The sequence below is a fragment of the Salmo trutta genome, chromosome 9, assembly GCF_901001165.1.
Source record: "Salmo trutta chromosome 9, fSalTru1.1, whole genome shotgun sequence".
Taxonomy (NCBI): Eukaryota; Metazoa; Chordata; class Actinopteri; order Salmoniformes; family Salmonidae; genus Salmo; species Salmo trutta.
The window spans coordinates 33,577,299-33,603,996 of NC_042965.1; the positions used below are offsets into that span (position 1 = coordinate 33,577,299).

Below are 26,698 nucleotides of genomic sequence, written 5' to 3' on the forward strand. Positions count from 1 at the left end.
GCCAGTGTTTTAGCGTTTCCCCCCTAATGGTTTAGGTTTAGATGGGGTGAGGGTAAGCTGATCCTAGATCTGTGCCAATGGATGACTTCTACCCCGACCAAGTAGTGACTTAGCTAAGCTAACATACTATGTGGTCTGGAGGCTAGGCTATGGTGAGGAGGCTGGGGGTTCAAATTCCAAAACGGGGAGGGTAGCCTCTGTGCCGCCAGCACCCATTCCACGGTGGGGGAGGGTGACGGGGTGTATTGAAACCCAGATTGTTCTGGCATGGCAGAGGTTTTAGGACTAAGGCATGGGAAAACCGCTTTGTTGCCAAATAAAGTTGCCAAAGAAAGTTGCCGTGTCCCATTCAGCGCGGCAATAGTAAATGAGACACAAACTCAGACACACACACACACACTGGAGTACTCGCTCATGCACATTTTGTGTAAAACGCATTTGATTACACACACTCACTCTCACACATGCTTGTTTACACAAACATGCACACAAACGAGTTAGCACACACAACCTCTCCCTCTAACACAATGCTGGAGGCTCAATCTCTCTCACACACACACACAGTTCCACACTCTCTCACACATACATAAACACACTCACATTAAAGAGGGCATGAATAGTCAGAATGGACTGTCTGCAGCTACGTGGTAGGAATACCTAATAAGGTTACCAGAGGATTCATCCTCAAAGTTAGCTAAAATCACCCCCCTCTGGAACCCAACCCCTATGTAACCCCACCCCCCCCTCTGGAACCCCACCCCTCTATGTAACCCCACCCCCCTATGTAACCCCACCCCCCTCTGTAACCTCACCCCCCTCTGGAACCCCACCCCCCTATGTAACCCCAGCCCCTATCTATAATTCCACCCCCTCTGTAACTCCTTAACAAGCGCTGGTGTTATGTACATGTCATCTGTTTCTGTAGCCATACAGCCTCACAGCTGGATGACTTCATTTCAATGGGATGTAAAGCATACAACATGACAGTGGGGAAGAAAAAGAGAGAATCCAACGTTCAACAAAGTTTAAAAGAAAAACAAAACAATAAAAAGAAAAATACATTTTATGTTTCGTTATCAAGTCCATGCGCATGAAACTGGCAAGATCCTTCCAATAAAAAGCCAACTAACAGTCCATCCATGGCAAAACTCTGGGTTGGCCAACATGCTATCAAACATAGAAGGCGAAAAAGCACAAACACTGTTAATCTTGTCCACGTCTATTCTGTTCTCTCTGTCTGTTCTGTATGGATCCTTGTGATGAAGTGGTGGCTGTGGATTGGTTGGTTGGAAACATAGTTATGTAAAAGGTGAGGCCCCCATTGGCTTTCAGTCCTGCCTGCTGTACACAGGCACGCGTAGATGCAAAGGTAAAGTCAGGTACACACAAGCACAAGTACACACAGGTAAGCACAGGTGTGTACAGGTTTCTCAAAGCATCAGTAGGCATTGAAAATGACAGTTCACAATGCACTGTTATTTGCGTGTACACTCCCAAATATCCAGAGATTCTACTGTGTTCATTATTTGTTTGTTTTTAGAAAAGACATACGAATCAAATTAATACTTTAATATCAAACACTATTTACATCAAGTTTTTGCTAATAATAATAATCATCATCATCGTCATCATAACAATAATAATAATAACGTTTTTAACAATGAAGTGTCTAATTTTTCCTTTGTCCACCAGAAAGGTACAAAAACAGTAACTAATCTAACACTACATGTTATATGGTTGACTACCTCAGGATACACGGTATCCAGCTAACAAGTTGATCCTCATTTCCCAAGTTAACGTGTGTACAGAATAAACCATGGTAATAATAGTAGCAATAATGATAAAGAGTAGTACGGGTAATTATAATAAAATACAATTGAAGCTGGACTTCCCCAAAAAGTGTTGTCTATAGCGTTAAGTCGGTGACAGACGGCCATCTCGGATTGAACATGGCACCCATCCCCTATGATGTTCTGGTGAAAATTAGTACCCCTTTAAATTGCATCCACTCCTGTTAACCCCGAAAGCTGAGCTGCTATTCAACTGTAATAGCATTGTTACCATAGTACGAAAACAAATATGGCCGAAAGCACACACAACCCTTCAGGAGAAGAATATACTGTAGAAGGCAGCTGCGAAAAAGCAACAACAAAAAATATATCAAAACAAAGAGATGCCTTTGGGGAGAATTATATTACTACAAGTAGGTGTGTATTCCATTTTTAGCTAGAGTTTTTAAAAAGGTTGCATTGGGTGTTTTTATTTAGGCACTCCAGTCATATATGCAACTGTTTTCCTCCTACACTTCTTTCTTTGAATCTCTTTCAGTCTTTCTTTCTCTCTCCCCTATCTCCTTCACTCTCCAGCCCTCTATAACTGCAAGGTCACTGACGCTTTAAAACCCCCAGGCCTTCCACCATCTATTTTTAACAGCTGAAATAACTCCCCTAACTCCAAAACATGAGGTCTGCATGCCTGTCATTTTGAACCTCATTAAAGAGTCACAGTAGGACCGGTAACTAGGCACGCAACCTCTCTCTCTCTCTCTCTCTCTCTCTCTCTCTCTCTGTCTCTGTCGCTCTCTCTCTCGCTCTTTCCATTTACAAATCGCTCCAGCTATGTTAATCTACCATCTGATCCTGTGTGAGTCTAAGGAAGTTGAATGTCATTATACAGCAGTACAATGTATAAATAGGGGCCAATACAAAACATGGCCAAACTAAACTACTCTGCGCTCCGCCTCGATGTTAAAGGAGATTTTCTCTATTAACATACTCATTGTGAGTTGATTATGATGAGATTGAATTATGCGGTACTAAAATGAATGGGGAACAGGCAGCCTGCTATAATGGACTGTAGCTACAGCATTTGAATCCAAGGTTATAGTTGAAGTTGTGGTTATACATGAGTGGTAAAGACTTGTGGAAAAATACAGTAAAGCAACACTGTTTCCTAGATGGTGGTGCTTCCTTACTGGGTATGGTAGAAAACTATGCCGAGGGACGATTCCATACGACAAGCTCTACAGTACGTCTAAGTGAACTAATGATAAGCAATTGTAGGAAAAATATGTATTTGCATTGTAGGAAAGTGGTATTATTTCATTTTCAAAAAGGGCTGTTTTGTAACATGGTGAGAGAGGCAGCCTCTTCAAATGTTGGTACCTTCCACAGAGGTAGAGGAGCTTTCTTCTCTAAACTGTTGACATAACCTTTGAACAGCACAAATCTTTCCCCACTTTGATACATAAATGTCTTTGCCATAATCATAGATGACATTTAAAATATCAGCAAGAGAAGGCAGAGTATGTAAGGTAAAACTCAGTGAAAAGGTTTTATAACAAACTGAATAAAAACTGCCGTCAGTGAGGGTTCAGATTGTTATTACTGACAAAGCATTGTCTGACACTAAAGAGCAATTATAGATCAGTGAATAAAGCCCAAAATTACCTGCCTGTCTGCCGCTCATAAATTGAGTAATCTTTCAAATATTTGATCTTTCATCCACCCAACGGACTAAATGTTTTTATTTGTCTTTTCTTTGTGTCATGCCAAAAGTCTCCAACCATTCTCTCTACACACAAAGAGGGTACATTACAGCATACCTTAATCAAAGAGGCCAGGGGACTTAATACTTCAACCAACTCAGCTCACCCATGCCCTTTTCTCTCCTACTAAACATGTTCTACACTGTATCTCAATTGATACCTACGTGGTGTTCCACTATCTGTAACACCCAACAAAGACCCATGTTATCCACCTGATGCAGAAGGAGATGAGTCTGTAAAGACTAGGAGAGAGGTGTGAGTACTACCCATCTCTGTTCTATTTTTCTAGATAAGAGCTAAAACAACCATGACCTGCTGTGTATTGTTGCTTTACAACCTACCAAAGAACTATTGAAAAACTGTCAGTGTAAAGGTGTGTTTAGGTGTGTGTACCTATATGTATGTGTGTGTATGTGAGCGGTGCAATGAATTGGCATGACGTAAAGGGATGTCAGAAGGGAAAACAAGAATCACTAAGTGTCAAAAAGTAGGGATTTGGCATCTTAGTTGACAGTTTTAAGGGGGAAACAGTTTCTTCCGCATCCAACATCAACTTTTTCAAACTCACTGACGGAAAAAGACCACTTAAATATCTGGAAAAAATAGTGTTCCTTAAGAAGCCCACTCTCAATACCCTCCCTCCCCACCCGCCCATTCTCCCACCCTAGCCCCAGCCTCATCATTGCGTAGATTCAGGCCGCACAGGGTGTAATTCCGCTCCAGGACAGGGGGAGGCGCTATAAGATGAAGAGTGTTGCTAAGCAGATTAGCAGTGCAGCCAGCAGTGGACTGGCTATCCGCAGGTGTGAGGCTGCGCTTGTGGCGTCACTCCTGGACGGTTCGGCAGACTCATGACTTGTATCATCTAGAGGAGGGAGAGAAGATTTAGAAAATGAATATTTCTATCAATCATAAAAGCAGAGTTTATCAACACATACACAATGGAAAAAAATGTGATCTTTTGTGACATGTTTTGTCCTATTTTATTTGCAATGCCGATATTCCTATATCCCCATATCTTACAACGCCGAATGAAATGATGAAATAACAAGTTACTGCTTCTGTTACATATCAGCCAGCCAGCCAGCCAGCCAGCCAGGCAGCATACCAGCCAGCCAACCAACCAGCGAGGCAGCCCACAGGTCCCCTCTGCTTGGTGAGTCCCATCCTCTACACGCTTAGAATAAATGGTTCCAAAATGGTTATGCAGGTCTCTTCATAGGAGAACACTTTTTGGTTCCATGTATACCTATTTTGGATTCCAGTTAGAACCCTCTGTGGAAAAGGTTCAACATGGAACCCAAAAAGGTTCTACCTGGAACAAAAACAGTTCTACCTGGAACCAAAAGGTGTTCTTCAGAGAGTTCCCCTATGGGGACAACTGAATAACTCTTTTTTGTTCTAGATGGCACCTTTTTTGTAAGAGTGTAGAGCTCAGTGGCATGGTTAGGAGCTTCCCAGGTTGCCTGGCAGACAGTGGTATCAATGAGCAGCCATGGGCCTGTTTAACAGCACACAGAGGGAGTAAGCTAGGCCATGCACAGCCACACAGAGCACAGGACTTGGCCGCGGAGACACACACACACACACACACACACACACACACACACACACACAGGTGGGAAATATGAAGACACAAAAAAAAGAGCGATAATGAGGATGGGGTGGGGCTGAGATAGAGGAAGAGAGTTAGACAGAAAGGAAAAGATGCAAAGGTTTGGGATGGCAGGCAGACAGACAGACAGACAGACAGACAGACAGACAGACAGACAGACAGACAGACAGACAGACAGACAGACAGACAGACGGGCAGACAGGAAGGTGGAGACAGTCTAGGGCTCTGACCTTAATAAATCAAAAAGCAACCCCCCACAAGCTTGAACTGCCAAGGAGGTGTGTGTTTGTGTGTGAGTGAGAGAGAGAGAGTGAGAATGAGAGTAAGAGTGAGAGTGAGAGAGAGAGAGAGAGTCAAATGAGGTGACAGCTAGTGATAAATCCTGATCATCAGGGTATGGTGAACGGCTTCCATGAATAAATATGGAAAATGTAATATTCTCCAACTGCGAGACGTAAAGATTCATTTCAGAAAACTGTAATTGCTAATGCGATGACAAATATTTTTCCTAAAACTCTGTTTGAAATGACTAATGTGTTACTCAGAGTCAGTGTATGTGTGTTTGGTCTCCTTGGTAAAACAGAGCAGGAATTAGACAGTAATGTAAGCATGAAAGAGAGGATGCAGCTACTTGACATCGGGTTAGAAACATGAGCATGCTACAATAATATAGCCTATGTTCTGAAAAGGGTGGAATAAAGGGTAGAATACGGGTAGAATAAAGGGTGGAAAAGGGTGGAATAAATGGTAGAAGAAGGGTAGAAAAGGGTAGAATAAGAGTAGAATAAAGGGTAGAATAAGGGTACAATACGGGTGGATTAAAGGGTAGAATAAAGTGTTGAATAAAGGTTAGAATAAAGTGTGGAATAAAGGGTAGAATAAAAGTTGAATAAAGGGTCAAATAAAGGGTAGCATAAAGGGTAGAATAAGGGTAGTATAAGGGTGGATTAAAGGGTAGAATAAAGTGTAGAATAAATGGTAGAATAAGGGTGGAATAAAGAGTAGAATAAAGGGTAGGATGGAGTGCAGGGTAGAATACAGGGTAGAATACAGGGTAGCATAAGGGTAGATAAAATGGTGGAATAAGGGTAGAATAAAGGGCAGCATTTGGGTAGGGTGAAGGGTAGAATAAAGGGTATGATGAAAGGGTAGAATAATAGGAAGATTTAGTGTAGGTTGAAGGGTATAATAAAGGGTAGATTAACAGTAGAATAAATGGTAGAATAAGGGTAGAATAAGGGGCGGAATAAGGTTAGAATAAAGGGTTGAATAAGAGCAGAATAAGGGTAGAATAAAGGGCAGAATTAGGGTGGAATAAAGGGTAGAATAAAGGGTAGAATATGGGTGGAATAAAGGGTAGAAAAGGGTGGAATAAATGGTAGAAGGGTAGAATAAGAGTAAAATAAAGGGTAGAATAAGGGTAGAATACGGGTGGAATAAAGTGCAGAATAAGGGTGGAATAAAGGGTAGAATAAGGGTAGTATAAGGGTGGATTAAAGGGTAGAATAAAGGGTAGAATAAGGGTAGTATAAGGGTGGATTAAAGGGTAGAATAAAGGATTGGATAGAGTGCAGAATATGGGTAGCATAAGGGTAGATAACAGGATAGCATAAGGGAAGAAAAAATGGTGGAATAAGGGTAGAATAAATTATAGAATACGGATAGAATAAAGGGCAAGATTTGGGTAGGGTGAAGGGTAGAATAAAGGGTATGATTAAAGGGTAGGATTAGGGTAGGTTGAATTGTATAATAAAGGGTCGACTAACAGTAGAATAAATAACAGAATAAGGGTAGAATACAGGGTAGATTAAGTGTAGAATAAAGGGTAGAATGAGAGCAGATTACGGGTAGAATAAAGGGCAGAATTAGGGTAGAAGAAGGGTATGATGAAAAGGTAGAATTAAGTATAGGATTAAGGTAGGATGAAGGGTAAAATTAAGGGTAGAATGAACTAAAGGTAAGAATAAGGGTAGGGAGAAGGGTAGAATGAAGGGTATCAGGAAGGGTAGAATAAAGGGTAGAAAAGAGTCAATTGAAATGAAGACAAAATGAAAAGACACTAGAAGCAATGGTTTGAATTTCATTAGACTTCAGCATTAATGGGCTCTATTGACATATGCGAATGTAAAATATAATGTTTTTCAGAGTGAACCTATGGGTAACCCAACCTATGTTATGAAACAGCCTACAGTACATGTGGTATGAAACACAGCCTACATTATATGTGGTATGAATAGAGAAATATATATTAAAGTCAATTGGAGGAGTACATTGAATCTAGGATCTATAGTAGAGCAGGCACAAACATTATTTTTGTTCTGACACAAATAGCCAATGTTATATTCTGACATGAGACATGTTGATTTAACCAGGTACGACTGCCATGTATGACGTATGACCAGGGCTTGACTTAGACTGAAATAGGTACCGGTACTCATTTTGGGTGCCGGGCCGGTACAGTACAGGTGCATCACAATACTTTTGAGCTAATATTCTATAAGAGGAACAGAAGCTCAAGCAGAAGAAAATTTGAGGTGCCCGGTACTCAGCTCTGGTGAGCTCCTGCCCAAGTCAAGCACTGTGTATGACACATGCAAACATAGACCACATCACTAGCAAAACAACACAACAACATGGCAGATGCAGCAAAAGCGTTCTAACATGACAGTCAACCATGCTGGGAGAGGACAGATGGGTCAATCAGTGGAGAAAGAGAGAGGGGGGAGGGATGTGTGTCCCCCATTGGGACAGACAGAGGTCAAGAGGGCATTTGTTAAAAAATAAGGTCATAAAATAATGCAGAAAGCCATACTAACCTCGGGGTTCTAATGAATTGTCTACTTTGTCGTTTACATCAAAAACACGGTCATGTACACCTATAGTTTTCACACAGCTGTCTAGAAATAGAAATAGAGATGATAGGGATGATTAGAGATAATAAACTCCCCCAACCCCGTAAAACAAAGGTCCCCAAGCCCCAAGCTCATGACAACATTCACAAGACATGTGCAATTCACGTCTTTCAAATCGTTCATTCCTTCACTTGTCTTTGGATAGAAACAATGGTAGCCACTGGTTAACAATATAGGAGCTGTCATGAGATATGAAACTGACATGTTCAACAGAGAGCAAGAATCATTCAGAAGGCATTCAGCATTTTAGCAGACACTCTTATGCAGAGCAATTAGGGTTAAGTGCCTTGCTTAACGGCACATCAACAGATTTTTCAACTAATCGTCTGGGGGATTCAAACCAGAGACCTTTCGGTTACTGGCCCAATGCTCTAACCGCTTGGCTACCCACTGCCCTGCATCACTGAGAGTAGTGAAAACACAACATCAGTGTTAAACAGGTTCCATATTTCTGTTGCAGCTGGAGAGACTTACTTGATGGTCGGACAAAGACTTTGAGTTTTAGGCATGTTCTTCGTCCGTTCTCGGCGATGGTGGAGGCTGGAGAACAGAAGCACAGAAACACGGGATCCTTAGAGATACTACATCTTATTTCAATACATTTACAAACACAAACACACCATTTTCCTTCTTTCAAATGACTGCCACATCAGTACAAGTTTGCATCATCACAGAGTGTTACATTTCATCTTCGATTGTGTGTGTGTGTGTGTGTGTCTGTGTATGTGTGTGTCAGTGTGTGTGTGTGTGTGTTAGGGCACTTACGCAGGATTGCTTTATAAAATAGCCAGCTGTGAAAATGAGAAGAACAATAATTGCAAATTGAAGCAAGAGTAAAACCTCACTTAAAACTTGAGAAGCAGAGCTCTGATTCCACTATCACCTGGTGAAGATTAATACGGAACCGGATTTGTCCCTTAACAAAATGTATTCTGAAAATTAAAAACAGTATGACACCTTCTGCTTTTATTAAGTGCTGGTGCAGCGGAAGACGTGTGTGTGTGTGTGTGTGTGTGTGTGGGAGACTGTGGGAGACTGTGTGTGTGTGGGAGACTGTGGGAGACTGTGTGTGTGTGTGTGTGTGTGTGTGTGTGTGTGAGACTGGGAGACTATGTGTGTGTGTGGGAGACTGTGTGTGTGTGACTGGATGGTGCGGTGTCTGTGCACCAGGTGGTTTCTCCTGTAAAAGGGTTAAACAGGGGTCGTGTCACAGGAACATCCATCACTACCACAGAATAGAGTTAAAAATACATTGTGTGTTCTCATGTCTCAACCTGATGTTGGAAAGAGAGCATCTTTACCCTTTTAACACATTGCACCTCATATCATATTACTTTTCTCCACAGAAGAAGAAAATCAAATATACTTCTCAAATGACAAAAGTCTTCCTGCCCAATTCCTTCCACCACAGCCTCCTGTGAGACCTCCAGTAATGGGTCCTCTGGGCAACATTTTGTGTCATCTGAGCATCAGTCCCCAGCAGATGAGATGAAGTCAAGCGTATCCCTGGCCGCCATTCGGGATCTGTCATCTCCTTACCCTGATCTATCGCTCTCGTTCTTACTATTTATACATTTATCTATCCCCCTCTCTAGATGTGGCCCCTCTCCTTTGCTGTTTTCCTCTCCTCTTTGAACACACAGCACACACACACTAAAATGAGCATTTACACACATATTTCCTGGATCTGTCTCAAAGTCTTGGTCTGCAGTCGCTCTAATAACAATTTAGAGCAGAACAGAGCAGAGCACGGAAGAGCAGAACAGGCCAGAATAGGGCAGAGCATGGCAGGGCAGAACAAGGCAGAACAGGGTAGAGCATGGCAGGGCAGAATAGGAAGGGCAGAACAAGGCAGAACAGGGTAGAACATGGCAGGGCAGAAGAGGGCAGAGCAGAGCAGGGCAGAGCTGAGCAGAGCAGGGCAAAGCTGTGCAGGGTATATTCTCTTGAATAAGGGTTTCAAATTTGGGGAAATGACACTCTAATTGTTTTATATTTGTGTACATTTTGTCAGGAAATGCATCTCTGTGTCAGGTTCTGCTGTTGTGCAGTGGTCGTACAGCCTTTCCTCTACAGGGAGCCAGGTTTTCATGTGTCTACCCTTCTCAATGGCAAGGCTGTGCTCACTGAGCCTGTACTTTGTCAAGGTTTTCCTAAAGTTTTGATCAGTAACCATGGTCAAATAGTTAGCGACGGTGTACTGTCGATTTAGGGCCAGATAGCACTGTATTTTGCTTTGTGCTTGTTTTTCCAAATAAGCAATGTAGTTTTGTTTTGACTGTGTTGTAATTTGGTTTATTCTGATTGATTGGATGTTCTGGTCCTGAGGCTTCAGTGTGTTAGCAGAACAAGTTTGTGAACTCAGCCCCAGCACCAGCTGGATGAGGGGACTATTTTCTTTGCTCAGCTCTTGGCATTGCAGGGCTTGGTAATGATATGAGAGGGGGTCACTGTATTTTAGATGTTTCCAAAACTTAATTGCTCTTTTTTGAGTTTTTATTATTAGTGGATATTGGCCTAATTCTGCCCTGCATGCAATGTTTTAGTTTTCCTCTGGACATGTACAGTAGGAGAATCTTACAGAACTCTTCATGTAGGGTTTCAATGGGGTGTTTGTCCCGTTTGGTGAAATCTTGTTTTGCAAGTGGACACACCTCGCTGCCATGAAGTGCAATTGGTTGAATGACACGTTCAATTAATTTTAACCAATTTTAATAGGTGTTTCAGTTAGAATGTTGAATGACATAGAATGGCCTGCATGTTTTCTCTCTTAATTCATTCACTGCATCATCAAGGTGTCCAGTTGAGCTTATTTTTAAACAGTACTCAGTGCAGTTCTCTCTATATTTTGTACCAATTGAGAACGTTGGTCAAATTCCCTGAGATCTGGATCTTCTCTGGAAAATCATTAGTTTTGTCTTTTTGGGGTTTACTGCCAGGGCCCAGGTCTGGCAGTACTGCCCTAGCCAGTCCAGGCTCTGCTGTAGGCCATGTGCTGTGGGTGACAGCGGCATTGGTCATCTGTGAAGAGCAGGCATTTAACCTCTGAAATGTGGAGACTAACACCATGGGCTGAGGATTTTTCTAGGAAAGTGGCCAATTCGTTGATGTAAATATTGGAGAGTGCAGGGCTCAGATTGCAACCCTGGTGAAGGCCCCGCCCCTCGTTAAAGAATTATGTTATTTTCTTACCAATTTTGATGCAGCACGTATTGCCAGTATACATTGATTTAATTATGTCATATGCTTTACTCCCTACACCCCTTTCAATAACTTTGTATGACAGTCCTTTATGCTAAATAAAATCAAATGCTTTTTGGAAGTCGATAAAGCAAGCGTACATTTTGGTATTATTTTGGCGGACATGTTTATCTATCAGGGTGTGTAGGGTGTAAATATGGTCGGTCGTGCAATGTTTTGGTATAAATCTAATTTGGCTTTTACTCAAGACATTGTGCTTATTAAGGAAGTTTAGAACTTTTACATGTATAATACTACAGAAAACCTTCCCCAGGTTACTGTTCACACAAATGCCTCTGTAATTGTTAGTGTCAAATTTGTCTCTGTTCTTAAAGATTGGGGTTATGAGTCCTTGATTCCAGATGTCAAGGAAATAACTTACACATTTTGCACTAGTGAGTTTGAGCATCTCATTTAGGATGCCATCAGGTCCGCATGCTTTTTAAAATTGAGGGTCTGAAGTTTCTTATAGAGCTCCTGGTCAGTAATTGGGGACTCCAATGGATTTTGATTGTCCTTTCTTGCTTTTTCTAATCCATTCAACTTCTAATGAATTCGGCATTGTTCTGCATTTGTGTCCGTTTGAACGGTGTTGTAGAGTGTTTTAAAATGGGTTGTCCATATGTCACCAGTTTGTATCGCTTATTCCTCGTTTAGATTTTTTTAGTTTCTTCCACTTTTGCCAGAAGTTGTTTGTATTTATGGACTCCTCAATGAGTGGCAGCTGCTTGCTGTTTTGCATCTGCTTGCTGTTGTACTGTGATATTTTGGTTCTGAGTGTACGTTTATAGTTTTAAAGTCTCACAGTAATGAAGAAGTAATTCACCATTAATTGGGTCTCTGTGCTTTCGGTTTGACAGTGTTCAAATTTTTTTCCTTATAATTTTACAATCTGCATCAAACCAGTTGTCGTCTGTGGTCTTTTTTTTCTTTTTTTTTCTTTTTTCATTTCAGTTGTGCTTTTTTTGCGGTTTGCCTGAATATATTGTAAATGTTCTTTACTGCTAGATTGATGCCTTCTCTACTGTGTGTGAATGTGGTATCCAGAAAGTTATCTAAGAGTGTTTGGATATTTTGGTTACTGATTGCTTTCTGGTATTCTTCTGTACTGTTTGGGCCCGTCTGTATGAATTTCTGATGTGGTACAGCTTACTGGGCTGTGAACGTGTGGTTGTTTCCATGTCTGTTCTTTTGAGGAACAACGTAATTTGGCTGTGATTAGTGATCAGACAGGTGTTAGTGGCTTGACAGTGAATGAGCTGAGAGAGAAAGGTTCAATGTCTGTAATCATATAGTCTACTGTGCTGTGGCCAAGAGGTGAGCAATAGGTGAATCTCCCCAAAGAGTCCCCCCGTAACCTACCATTGACAAAGTACAGACTCAGGCTTTGACAGAGCTACAACAGATCACTTCCATTTTTGTTGATGTGGTCTCTCTCTCTTTAATCTGGTTTTGATGTTTTCTGCTCTCTCTTTCTCCTTCCTTCTTGTAGTGTGTAACACTGTCAGCTCATCAGCTGAATGTAAACGTGTGTAGGAGGAGAGCGGAACTGACATTGAGCCGATGAAGGAGGGAAGAAAATAAAAGAAGCAGTGTCTCTGACACCTTAATGAACCTTGCCTGCCCTCCCTCGCCTGCTCGCTGGCTCACTCCCTGTCTCTCTCTGTATCTTTCACTCCCTCTCTCTCAGACACACACACATGCATGAAAACACACACACACAGCGCCCTGCTGACTCCAGATGTCTTATATTCATCATCATCCTTGTGGGTGGAGTTGAGTCAGGGCTATCCACACCAACCACTTAACTCACACTTGCAGATCAAACGTGATGCGCTTGATGAAAGTGGCAGAAAACACTGCATTTGGGATTTAAAAGCTATTTTCCACCCACACAAACAGAAAATAATAGAGAAAATATGCAGTACCATCTGTCCTAATACTGGAGATTACAAACGAATTACTTATTTACCTCTCTAACAACAAATATGGAAGGATGGACTTGACAGTACTTTTTCATCTATCAAGACCTTTCATAACTGCGATCCTGATAGAAAGAGGACAAGGAAAGAAAACTTCCTTGCCATGGTTTAGTGTTAAATATGTTTTGGTTGGAAAGGTGTGTGACATTGTAATAAAGGGAAGATTTAGCTGAACCACATTCATTCCTAGTAGCCGCTCTTCATTCTCTGGGCTTGGTGAGGACCCCTTAGCTCTCAGAGCCCGAACTGTCCCCGCCAGTACCCTGTTTATTTTGGGTCACCATGCAGGGCAGGGACAGCTTATTGTTTTTGTCAGGCCCTAAAATCAACACCTGCTATTCCGGTGCCCATCAAGCCTAAGCCACAGCTGGTGCCTTTGAAGGGCAGAGGCACTGGAAAATATGCTCCAGAAACAGAGGTCCAAGTTGGGTTACTCCTCAGATCGATGTCCCCTGGTTGGTAACGGCTGATCCCCTCAGTACACTGCGTAACGCAGCGTATAATTCAAAGGAACCAGAATCCAATTAGGCAAGAACAAGCGGGTGGGTTCAGGGTGGATTAAATTAGATATTGACTCAATCTCAGCTGAGCCCAGCCGAATAGCAACAGTAATGTTATCTGGAAAACATATTTCCTTTAGCGTTTACATTTGGTTGAGTTGTCAACTAACGTGAAGTTAATGTGACATCAACAAAAAATGTCACCATGTTATTGGATGTCGGAAAAAATATGGGTGAATAAAAAAAAAAATCTTATGTTGATTACTTTTATCAAATCCAATCAGTTTTCCATGTTGAATCAAAGTCATGACATAGATTTTTGTTGTTGAAATGATATAGAAACAACATTGATTCAACCAGTTTTTGCCCAGTGGGTTACGAACAATATGAAAAACAACAATTGATAAAAACGTGGCAACATTATGTGTTTGGAAAGGGGAAAACTAAGTCAGGTAGTCCTTCACACTCGTACTGTATACGGGTTGAAAATGGCAGATTTGGACAATGATAAACGCCTAAATTGTAACGGTATAACTCTACAGTAACGTGCTATACATGACGTCAGATCTCTGGCTCTGCGCATCACAGCGCTGTATGGGTTTTGACTGACAGACGTTCTTAACTTGAACACATCGCACGACAAGAAGTTGCCCCCATCCTTCCGGTAATTGGTCAACTTTTTGTTGTATGAGTGAGGGAAAATCTGTAAATGAAGAGGACTCAGAGCGATGCATTCTGAAAGATGGAAAAACGATGTATTTTGAAATACATCGAGGATTATTAATAAACACCACTCTGATATCATACAAGCAAGCCAAATGTGAACTTCACATTTCCATATCATGTCATATAGTGTCAGCGTTTATGATCACTATGTTTGATGTACAATTATAAGATGGGTTGTTCTGAACAGAATGAACCTATGTGTGCCTATTGTGAAGAACATTTGCCGCTGCACACACATCTGAATGCACTCATGACTCCTTTTTATGCGCACTACAATTATAATCTGTTTCCCTGAATTGCATGGTGAAAGCCTAACACTGTAATGTCATATTTTATAACTTCGCTAGTCATGTTGGAAATACAACAGTCATTCAAATGATGCCTACCTAACCCAGATTGTGATTTATAATGGACCGTTTTTGTGATTTCATTATCAACAAATAAGGCAAAAAGTACAGTAAATGTAAAATGCACATACAATAAACAGTGTAATGTTTGGATTCAGTCTTGTGTCAGGTAAACTGTTGTGTACTCACCTTTGGTCTAATCACTTTCCCATTATTTCCAATCTGTTCCGTTTCAATTCAATTGCTACCATGGTTATGCGTATGCTTTCATATTTATTCTGTTTAAAACATTTACATTTAGCCTTATCCATATTAGCCAATTCTCACGAATGTAAACGGTTAATATATTATTGGGTATTATTATGCAACATTATTATCTTTACTTTTATGACAGAGTTTCTGTATATGGAGCTGAAAAAAAAGAATCAAAGCTGTGAGTAAATGAAGCCAGTCAAAGTGGCTTTGGCAATTATTTCCCTTCTGTTTTCATTCTATCGTAAATTCAAAGTCATTTCAGGGCTTCCATGGCTAGCTTTGATACTTCCAACTCCTCATCAGAAGATGAACAAGCACAAGGCAGATGACAGGGTTAGAAATCCTATAACTAATATTTGTTTGACAATATTGTAGAGATTCGACATGGCAATAACGTAATTATTTAGACTTATTGCAGTTAGATTTACAGTATACAGCTCTTTTCATTATGTCTACTGTAAAATGCTTTATAATGGTATGATCCTACTTCCCATCGACCACAGCTCTAACCTACAGGATGTGTTTGAACCACCTCTGTTGATTGTTTGGGAGAGAACATGCTTAGGGCCTCTGGTCGTTGTCATGCTTTGGTCAACCACGACACAGCTAGTAATGACATACTCACACATATGAATAAGGTTTCTGGTTCAGGACCCACTCTAGCTGTTCCCCCTCAATCGCTATACCAGCCTTGTATTAGCTAGCAAGTATCCTCATGTTGCATTAGCTAACTAGTGTCACATTAGTGGGTTAGACTCCTCAGTCCTCGCATCGCATTAGCATTTCTTTAGCATGTATAGCCAGTGTGTTGGGTCTCCAGCTGGCCTACTGAGGTCATCCAGAGCCTTTGAATCCAGCTTGATTGTTAGGATGATGGGATAGGTTAAACCAGAATACCATCCAACGCTCTCTTCAGAGCATTCCTGGCCAGCTAGCCCTGCTAGCCCGCTGAATAACTAGCACCTCCCCAGAGCCATGTTGTTTCTAATTCGCGAGGATTACTCTGGTTTCCCCGTCTTCTGTGACCCAGTCTGGGTTTGCAGAGCATGGAGAGATGACACACACACACACACACACACACGCCATCGCACTCGCTCACACACGCTGCACGCACACACACACACACACACATTGTACACACACACACACACACACACAATAACAAGTAACTCAGCATTCCATGTTTCTTTCAGGAGAGAAAGAATAGAAGAAAAACAGAAAGAAAAAGAACAACAACTGCAGTGCTGCTGAAACACACAACTCGGAGAGGACCATTAGACTGGCCCGGGAGAGGACCCATTAGACTGGCCTGAGAGAGGATCCATTAGATTGGCCCGGGAGAGGACCATTAGACACTGGTCTCAAATCTTAGTCTTGGTTACGTTGAAGGATAGGTTATATTCTGGCACCACCTGGCTAGGTCTCTGACCTCCTCCCTATAGGCTGTCTCGTCGTTGTCGGTGATCAGGCCTATCACTGTTGTGTTGTCTGCAAACTTAATGATGGTGTTGGAGTCGTGCCTGGCCATGCAGTCGTGGGTGAACAGGGAGTACAGAAGGGGACTGAGCACGCACCCCTGAGGAGCTACAGGGTTTTTATTTTATTTTATTTCACCTTTATTTAACCAGGTTGGCTAGTTGAGAACAAGTTCTCATTTGCAACTGCAACCTGGCCAAGATAAAGCATAGCAATTCGACACATACAACAACACAGAGTTACACATGGAATAAACAAAACATACAGTCAATAATACAGTAGAACAAAAGAAAACAAAAAGTCTATATACAGTGAGTGCAAATGAGGTAAGTTAAGGCAATAAATAGGCCATGGTGGTGAAGTAATTACAATATAGCAATTAAAGACTGGAATGGTAGATGTGCAGAAGATGAATGTGCAAGTAGAGATACTGGGGTGCAAAAGAGCAAGATAAATAAATAAATACAGTATGGGGATGAGGTAGGTAGATAGATGGGCTGTTTACAGATGGGCTATGTACAGGTGCAGTGATCTGTGAGCTGCTCTGACAGCTGGTGCTTAAAGCTAGTGAGGGAGATATGAGTCTCCAGCTTCAGAGATTTTTACAGTTCGTTCCAGTCATTAACAGCAGAGAACTGTAAGGAAAGAAGACCAAAGGAGGAATTGGCTTTGGGGATGACCAGTGAGATATACCTGCTGGAGCACGTGCTACGAGTGGGTGCTGCTATGGTGACCAGTGAGCTGAGATAAGGCGGGGCTTTACCTAACAGAGACTTGTAGATAACCTGTAGCCAGTGGGTTTGGCGACGAGTATGAAGCAAGGGCCAACCAACGAGAGCGTACAGGTTGCAATGGTGGGTAGTGTATGGGGCTTTGGTGACAAAACGGATGGCACTGTGATAGACTGCATCCAGTTTGTTGAGTAGAGTGTTGGAGGCTATTTTATAGATGACATCACCGAAGTCAAGGATCGGTAGGATGGTCAGTTTTACGAGGGTATGTTTGGCAGCATGAGTGTAGGATGCTTTTTTGCGATATAGAAAGACGATTCTAGATTTAATTTTGGATTGAAGATGCTTAATGTGAGTCTGGAAGGAGAGTTTACAGTCTAACCAGACACCCAGGTATTTGTAGTTGTCCACGTATTCTAAGTCAGAGCCGTCCAGAGTAGTGATGCTGGACGGGCCAGCAGGTGCGGGCAGTGATCGATTGAATAGCATGCATTTAGTTTTACTTGTGTTTAAGAGCAGTTGGAGGCCACGGAAGGAGAGTCGTATGGCATTGAAGCTCGTCTGGAGGTTAGTTAACCTGTCTGGGCCAGTGGGACGTTTGCGTCCCACCCTAGTCAACAGCCAGTGGAATCTCGTCGCGCGAAATACAAATACCTCATAAATGCTATAACTTAAATTTCTCAATCATATGACTATTTTACACCATTTTATAGATACACCTCTCCTGAATTGAACCACGTTGTCCGATTTCAAAAAGGCTTTACAGCAAAAGCAAAACATTAGATTATGTTAGGAGAGTACCCTGCCAAAAATAATCACACTGCCATTTTCAAAGCAACTAGCATGCATCACAAATACCCAAAACACAGCTAAATGCAGCACTAACCTTTGACAATCTTCATCAGATGACACTCCTGGGACATCATGTTACACAATACATGCATTTTTTGTTCGATAAAGTTCATATTTATATATAAAAGCAGCATTTTACATCGGCGCGTGACCTTCAGAATTTTTTTTCCATCAAATGCTTCCGGTGATCAGCGCTACAATTTACAAAATTACTATTCGAAAACATTGTTAAAATGTAATATTGTCATTCAAAGAATTATAGATTAAAATCTCGTGAATGCAACCGCATTGCCAGATTTAAAAATAACTTTACTGGGAAATCACTCTTTGCAATAAACGAGGTGCTATGCTCAGAAAAATAGGCTAGGCGATACAGGTTAGCGCCATCTTGGAACCATCTAAAATCAAATATACTATTGTAAATATTCCCTTTGATTATCTTCCTCAGAAGGCACTTCCAGGAATCCCAGGTCCACAACAAATGTACTTTTGTTTGAAAAAGTTAATAATTTATGTCCCAATAGCTCCTTCTTGTTAGCGCGTTCCGAAGGCTACTCATAATGTACGAGGCGCGCGGGACTTGTCGTCACGAATGTGCAAAAAAAAAATATTTACGTTCGTTCAAACATGTCAAACGTTGTATAACATAAATCTTTAGGGCCTTTTTCAATCAGAGCTTCAATAATATTCAAGGCGGACGATTGCATTGTCTTACTAAACGTTTCGGAACGAGAGGGTACCCACGGGCGCCCGCGACATAGTAGTAATGGCCCTCCCCCTATGACCAACTTTCCAGGCCTCTCGTTCGGTCAGTTTTTACTGGAGAAGACTCAAACCACTTTGTAAAGACTTGACATCTAGTGGAAGCCTTAGGAAGTGCTAAATGAATCCTAACTCACAGTGTGTTTCATAGGCAAAGTGTTGGTGATTCCACAAATCAGATTTCCACTTCCTGCATGGAATCTTCTCAGGTTTTGGCCTGCCATATGAGTTCTGTTATACTAACAGACACCATTCAAACAGTTTTAGAAACTTTAGAGTGTTTTCTATCCAAATCTACTAATTATATGCATATTCTAGTTACTGGGCAGGAGTAGTAACCAGATTAAATCGGGTAAGTTTTTATCCGGCTGTGCAAATACTGCCCCCTAGCCCCAACAGGTTAACACAGTATCTAAAGAGGGGCCATAAGTATACAGAATGGTGTTGTCTGCGTAGAGGTGGATCAGAGAATCACCAGCAGCAAGAGCAACATCATTGATGTATACAGAGAAGAGAGTCGGCCCGAGAATTGAACCCTGTGGCACCCCCATAGAGACTGCCAGAGGTCCGGACAACAGGCCCCCCGATTTGACACACTGAACTCTATCAGAGAAGTAGTTGGTAAACCAGGCGAGGCAATCATTTGAGAAACCAAGGCTGTCGAGTCTGCCAATAAGAATGTGGTGATTGACAGAGTCGAAATCCATGGCAAGGTCGATGAATACGGCTGCACAGTAATGTCTCTTATCAATGGCGGTTATGATGTTGTTTAGGACCTTGAGCGTGGCTGAGGTGCACCCGTGACCAGCTCTGAAACCAGATTGCATAGCGGAGAAGGTACGGTGGGATTCTAAATGTTCGGTAATCTGTTTGTTAACTTGGTTTTCGAAGACCTTAGAAAGACAGGGTAGGATAGATATAGGTCTGTAGCAGTTAGGTCTAGAGTGTCACCCCCTTTGAAGAGGGGGATGACCGCGGAAGCTTTCAACTCATTGGGAATCTCAGACGATACGAAAGAGCGGTTGAACAGGCTAGTAATAGGGGTTGCAACAATTTCTGCAGATAATTTTAGAAAGAGAGGGTCCTGATTGTCTAGCCCGGCTGATTTGTATGGGTTAGATTTTGCAGCTCTTTCAGTACATCAGCTATCTGGATTTGGGTGAAGGAGAAATGGTGGGGGCATTGGCGGGTTGCTGTGGAGGGTGCCGGGCAGTTGACCGGGGTAGGGGTAGCCAGGTGGAAAGCATGGCCAGCCGTAGAGAAATGCTTATTGAAATTCTCACTTATAGTTGATTTATCGGTGGTAAGTGTTTCCTAGCCTCAGAGCAGTGGGCAGCTGGGAGGACGTGCTCTTATTCTCCATGGACTTTACAGTGTCCCAGAACTTTTTTGAGTTAGTACTACAGGATGCAAATTTCTGTTTGAAAAAGCTAGCCTTAGCTTTTCTAACTGCCTGTGTATATTGGTTTCCCTGAAAAGTTGCATATCACGGGGGCTATTCGATGCTAATTCAGAACGCCACAGGATGTTTTTGTGCTGGTCAAGGGCAGACAGGTCTGGAGTGAACCAAGGACTATATCTATTTCTAGTTCTATATTTTTTGAGTGGGGCATGCTTATTTAAGATGATGAGGAAAGCACTTTTAAAGAATAGCCAGGCATCATCTACTGACGGGATGAGGTCAATGTCATTCCCGGATACCCCGGTCAGGTCGATTAGAAAGGCCTTCTTGCAGAAGTGTTTTAGGGAGCGTTTCACAGTGATGAGGGGTGGTCGTTTGGTCACAGACCCATTACGGATGCAGGCAATGAGGCAGTGATCGCTGAGATCTTGATTGAAAACAGCAGAGGTGTATTTGGAGGGCGAGTTAGTTAGGATGACATCTATGAGGGTGCCTGTGTTTACGGATTTGGGGTTGTACCTGGTAGGTTCATTGATCATTTGTGTGAGATTGAGGGCATCAAGCTTAGATTGTAGGATGCCCGGGGCGTTAAGCATGTCCCAGTTTAGGTCACCTAGTAGCACGAGCTCAGATGATAGATGGGGGGGCAATCAATTCACATATGGTATCGAGGGCACAGCTGGGGGCAGAGGAAAGTCTATAGCAAGCGGCAACAGTGAGAAACTTGTTTCTGGGAAGGTGAATTTTTAGAAGTAGAAGCTCGAATTGTTTGGGTACAGACTTGGATAGTAATACAGAACTCTGCAGGCTATCTTTGCAGTAGATTGCAACACCGCCCCCTTTGGCAGTTCTATCTTGGCAGAAAATGTTGTAGTTTGGGATGGAGATTTCAGGGTTTTTGGTGGTTTTCCTAAGCCAGGATTCAGACACGGCTAAGACATCCGGGTTGGCAGAGTGTGCTAAAGCAGTAAAACAAACTTAGGGAGTAGGCTTCTAATGTTAATATGCATGAAACCAAGGCTTTTACGGTTACAGAAGTCAACAAATGAGAGCACCTGGGGAGTGGGAGTGGAGCTAGGCACTGCAGGACCTGGATTAACCTAAACATCACCAGAGGAACAGAGGAGAAGTAGGATAAGGTTAAGGCTAAAGGCAATACGAACTGGCCGCCTAGCACGTTCGGAACAGACAGTAAAAGGAGCAGGTTTCTGGGCACGATAGCATAGATTCAAGGCATAGTGTACAGACAAAGGTAAGGTAGGATGTGAGTATATTGGAGGTAAACCTAGGCATTGAATAATGATGAGAGAGCTATAGTCTCTAGAGACGTTTAAACCAGGTGATGTCATCGCATATGTAGGAGGTGGACAACATGGTTGGTTACGGCATATTGAGCAGGGCTAGAGGCTCTACAGTGACATAAGACAGTAATCACTAAGCAGGACAGTAATGGACGAGGCATATTGATATTAGAGAGAGGCATGCGTAGCCAAGTGAACATATGGGTCCAGTGAGTGGTTGGGCTGACTGGGGAAATGGTGATTCAGACAGTTAGCAGGCCGATGCTAACAAGCTAACAGTTAGTAGGCCGGGGCTAAACAAGCTAGCAGTTAGCAGACCGTTAGCATGCAAGCAGTTGGCAGACCGGGGCTAGCAGTTAGCAGACCGGGGCAGGCAAGCTAGCAGTTAGCAGACCGGGGCAAGCAAGCTAACAGACCGGGGCTAGCAAGTTAGCCAAGGGGGACGTCGCGATGGGGGTACGTCTGTTTTTGCCTCTACGTGCGGTGACGTCAATAGACCAGTCAGGGAATTAGTAGGGTTCCAAGTAGCTCTAGGTAGCTAGTAGGCCACGGTTAGCAGAATGGGCCTTCAGCGGACGTCGCGCCTGAGGGGCCTGTTGGAATCCTCGGGCAGATTATGCCTCGAAGTGAGCATAGAAGTGATTTAGCTCGTATGGTAGGCTCGTGTCACTTGGCAGCTCGCGGCTGTGCTTCCCTTTGTAGTCTGTAATAGTTTGCAAGCCCTGCCACATAAGACGAGCGTCAGAGCGGGGGGAGGACCATTAGACTGGCCCGGGAAAGTACCATTAGACTGGCCCGGGAGAGGACCAAATATACTGGCCCAGTAGAGGACCAATTAGACTGGCCCGGGAGAGGACCATTAGACACTGGCCCTGGAGAAAAACATTAGACTGGCCTGAGAGAGAATCATTAGAGACTGGCCCTGGAGAGGCCTATTAGAATGTCCCTGGAGAGCACCATTAGAGACTGGTCCTGGAGAGGACCCTTATACTGGCCCGGGAGAGGACCCTTATACTGGCCCGGGAGAGGACAATTAAAGACTGGTATGGGAGAGGACCATTAGACTGGCTTGGGAGAGGACCATTAGACTGGCCCAAGGGAGAGCACCATTAGAGACTGGCCCGGGATAGGACCATTAGAGACTGGCCTGGGAGAGGACATTTAGACTTTCCCGAGAGAGACACTGGTGTCATGATTTGCAAGTCCTGAGATGGAGATTGGGGGTGCCGGCTAGGCACCTGTGGGTGTGGTCCAGTCGTAAATACCTTCCCTTGCCAAGCAGTATGGAGGGAGAGACCTTAGTAGAACAAAGGATTTTCTCCCGCCAAAACTCCTACCTCCCCAAAATTGGAGAATTAACCAATATTTCTATTTTTGAGAATGTGGAAATGGTCAGTGGAGACTAAAAGAACCCTCATGTCGAATTAGTTTTTATGTTGTGACATCATGAAAGACAGTAGAACCACAACTGTATCTCTGTTTGTCTACACTTCTCAATTATGAGGTTTGCATCTGAATGTTGTATAAAATGAATGATTCAGTATCAGAATACTTTTGAAAATATAGAAATGTGACTTAAGTCTTCTAAATGAGAAGATAAACTTTACATGAAAGATTATCCAGTCAGTAACCATGCCCATGTGAGCACAGACATCATGCCAAACGTAATAGAATGCCCTTTTTTCCCCAAGTGTTTAAAAGGATGCGCTGAAGAATTAACATATTAGACTAGTTACGTGCAGAGCCAGCTGAATACGTTACAAATGATTAAGAAATCTTCCACGCTATAGACCAAGCAGACTAAGGCGTGACCCAGATATTGCAAAATGGTTTAAAGCTATAACTCTACCAAAGGACAAGACCAGAGAACGTGAGGACGCGGGTCCCCACGTTGAAATGGCAACCACTCTATAGACCAAGCAGACTGAAGTGTAAGCCGAATGTTGTAAAATGGTTATAAACTCTGAAACTATCGATCACTACAGATGAAGCAAATCCTAGACGTCGCGTTATCAGTCTGCAGCTGAAAACATACGTAACCTAGGATAAAAACACTGACAACCAAGCATTCTAACGAGATCATCTCTAAGAACTACTGTACAGGGCACGTCGAATTAACCATTCTTACCATGACCAGGAGTTCTACCTAAGGACATGGTGATCTCTGGTGGACAATCAAGGACAGCTCAATCGTAAATATATAAATTGCATTCTCTTTTTCCGAATGAGCGGATATTAGAGTGCTTAAGATTTGGTATTTTCATGAGCATAGCTTCCCAATGTCCAATAGAGTAACTCCTTTGTCTCCCTTCCTCCCCCCTATTATCTCCGAATTCGCCACCGTGTTATAACCAAACTGTCTTGTTTTCATGGTCTTCTAGAAATGATTTACTGTATAATGTTAGTGTGTACTTGTGTATTCTGTAATTGTTTAATTAGAAAATAAATATTTGAGCCAATTTGTGTATTGCTGATTCATCAATAAAGTAGGGTTTGTGCAGACTACAAGAAATGACGACGTTCAGAATGACTGAGGTAATACTATATTAATAAGTGACTGTAATCGATAAGATATGAAAATATCTGAAGAGTTCTATTTGGGAAATAGTAACTCTTTTAAACAACACTTTCCCGTGGTGCCCCAACTTCCTAGTTATATTCATGTTTACATGATTAGTTTAATTACGTAATAATTACACATAGTCTCTCTGATTTGATAATATAACAGTCTTCACATCACTGAATAGTCCACATCATGACACTGGCCCGGGAGAGGACCATTAGAGTGGCCCGGGAGAGGACCATTAGACTGGCCCAGGAGAGGTCAATTAGAGACTGGCCCGGGAGAGGATCATTTGAGATTGGCCCGGGAGAGGAACATTATAGACTGTCCCAGGAAAGGAACATTAACCAGATGTTGTTATAGTCAACACACAATGGGAGGTACTGGGGGATGGTTGGAGGGAGGATGAGGGATGGAGGGAGGATGATGGATGGAGGGAGGGAGGGAGGATGAGGATCGGAGGAGAGAGGGTAGGAGGCAGGGTAAGGCATATAAACTCGCCCCCCGAGGTGGTAAATGGCCTTTCTCTCTTTCCTCACATAATTCAACCAGTGCCAAATATGCCAAAAAAAAGGTGCTGAGGTTACGCACAGAGATGGCAGAGAGGGTGGAGGGATGAGAAGGTGGAGAGAGGAGAGAGGGTGGGTGAGAAATAGAAAGAGAGAAATGAGAAAGCGAGAGTGAGGATGTATACTGAACAAAAATATAAATGCAACATGCAACAATTTCAACAATTTTACTGAGTTACAGTTCATATAAGGAAATCAGTCAATTGAAATAAATAAATTAGGCACAAAGCTATGCATTTCACATGACTGTGCAGGGGAGCAGCCATGGGAGGGCCTAGAAGGGCACATGCTCACCCACTGGGGAGCAAGGCCCGGCCAATCAGAATGAGTTTATAAAGCCCACAAAAGGGCTTTATTACAGACGTATTTACTCCCTAGTTTCATCAGCTATCCTCTGGATGGCTGGTCTCAGAAGAAGCCTGATGTCGAGGTCCTAGGCTGGCGTGGTTACACATGGTCTGCAGCTGTGAGGCCGGTTGGACGTACTGCCAAATTCTCTAAAATGACGTTGGAGGCGGCTTATGGTAGAGAATTTAACATGACATTTTCTGGCAACAACTCTATTGAACATTCCTGCAGTCAGCATGCCAATTGCACACTCCCTCAAAACATGAGACATCTGTAGCATTGTGTTGTGTGACAAAACTGCACTTTTTAGAGCGGTCTTTATTGTTCCCAGCACAAGGTGCACCTGTTGTTTAATCAGCTTCTTGATATGCCACACCTGTCAGGTGGATGGGTTATCTTGGCAAAGGAGAAATGCTCACTAAAAGGGATGTAAACAAATTTGTGCACAACATTTGAGAGAAATAAGCTTTTTGTGCATATGGACATTTTCTGGGATCTTTTATTTCAGCTCCGGGAACAGGGGACCAACATGTTGCGTTTATATTTTTGTTGAGTGTAGTTTATTTCCTGATTCTGGTGGAAGTTTTGAAGAAGAAAAAACTATTATTTATTGGTGATCAAATGCTAGTTTATTAATTAGATATTTCCCCCCCCCATCAACAAGTGTTCCATTACTTACCTCACCCCTTTGATTAGCTAAGTCATGCCAAACAGTCGTCCAGGCAGGCAGCTCACTGGACGACTGTTTCCTTTTAATTTTTTAAAACAGGGATTCTCACAACTGGGCCATTAATGGATGTGTTCTGTGACTGGATCCCTAGCAGCAGCCAGTAGAGACTGCCCCCAGGGGAGCAGTTGGGTGGTGGCCATTCTCTGTTGGTGTTTGAGGGAGAGAGAGTGTAACGTGCTGTCTGGGGGGCAGGCTCAGCTCAATAGGCTAGTCTCCATGGATAGGAACAGTGACACATTGGGAGGTAAATGAAACAGGATGACAGTGAGGAGAGGAGAGGAGAGGAGAGGAGAGAGTGAAGAAGTGAAGGGAAAATAATCCATCTATCAAAATTCTGATAATGCATTTGAGTCCAAGGGTTTGTGTGTGTTGACTGTGGTTTCTGTCACATAATTTCATGTTGTTGGGTCATTCCTGAGTGCTGATGAGGCTGAGTGATTACCAGGTTTCCTTCTAACCCTATGAATGGAACTGCAGCATCTCTGTCACTATTATAAATCCTCCCTGAGTTTAACAACATACACTGAGTGTACAAAATATTAAGAACACCTTCCTAATGTTGAGTTGCACCCCCCACCCTTTTACCCTCAGAACAGCCTCAACTTGTCAGTGCATGGACTCTACAAGGTGTCGAACGCATTCCACAGGGATGCTGGCCCATGTTAATTCCAAAGCTTCCAACAGGTGTGTCAAACTGGCTGGATGTCGTTTGGGTGGTGGACCATTCTTGATACACACGTGAAACTGTTGAGCGTGAAAAACCCAGCAGCGTTGCAGTTCATGACACAAACCGGTGCGCCTGGCACCTACTTCCATACCACGTTCAAAGGCACTTAAATA

The 26,698-nt window shown here is 42.7% G+C and overlaps 1 protein-coding gene across 2 annotated transcripts in view; it reads right to left on the reverse strand.

Annotated features, from left to right (window-relative positions):
• Positions 1–4,221: 4,221 nt before the first annotated feature.
• Positions 4,222–26,698, reverse strand: part of LOC115200448 (ephrin-A5b) — a 214,481-nt gene continuing 192,004 nt past the window's right edge. Inside the window, exons 3-5 of one of the 2 annotated variants that reach the window (XM_029763536.1) lie at positions 8,549–8,614; positions 7,979–8,059; positions 4,222–4,412 (exon numbers count right to left, since the gene is read on the reverse strand). In XM_029763536.1, coding sequence (XP_029619396.1) covers positions 4,285–4,412; positions 7,979–8,059; positions 8,549–8,614 — 275 coding nt within the window. In that variant the 3' untranslated portion in view covers positions 4,222–4,284. The remainder of the gene's footprint in view (positions 4,413–7,978; positions 8,060–8,548; positions 8,615–26,698) is intronic. The other variant, XM_029763537.1, reaches the window with a different exon arrangement.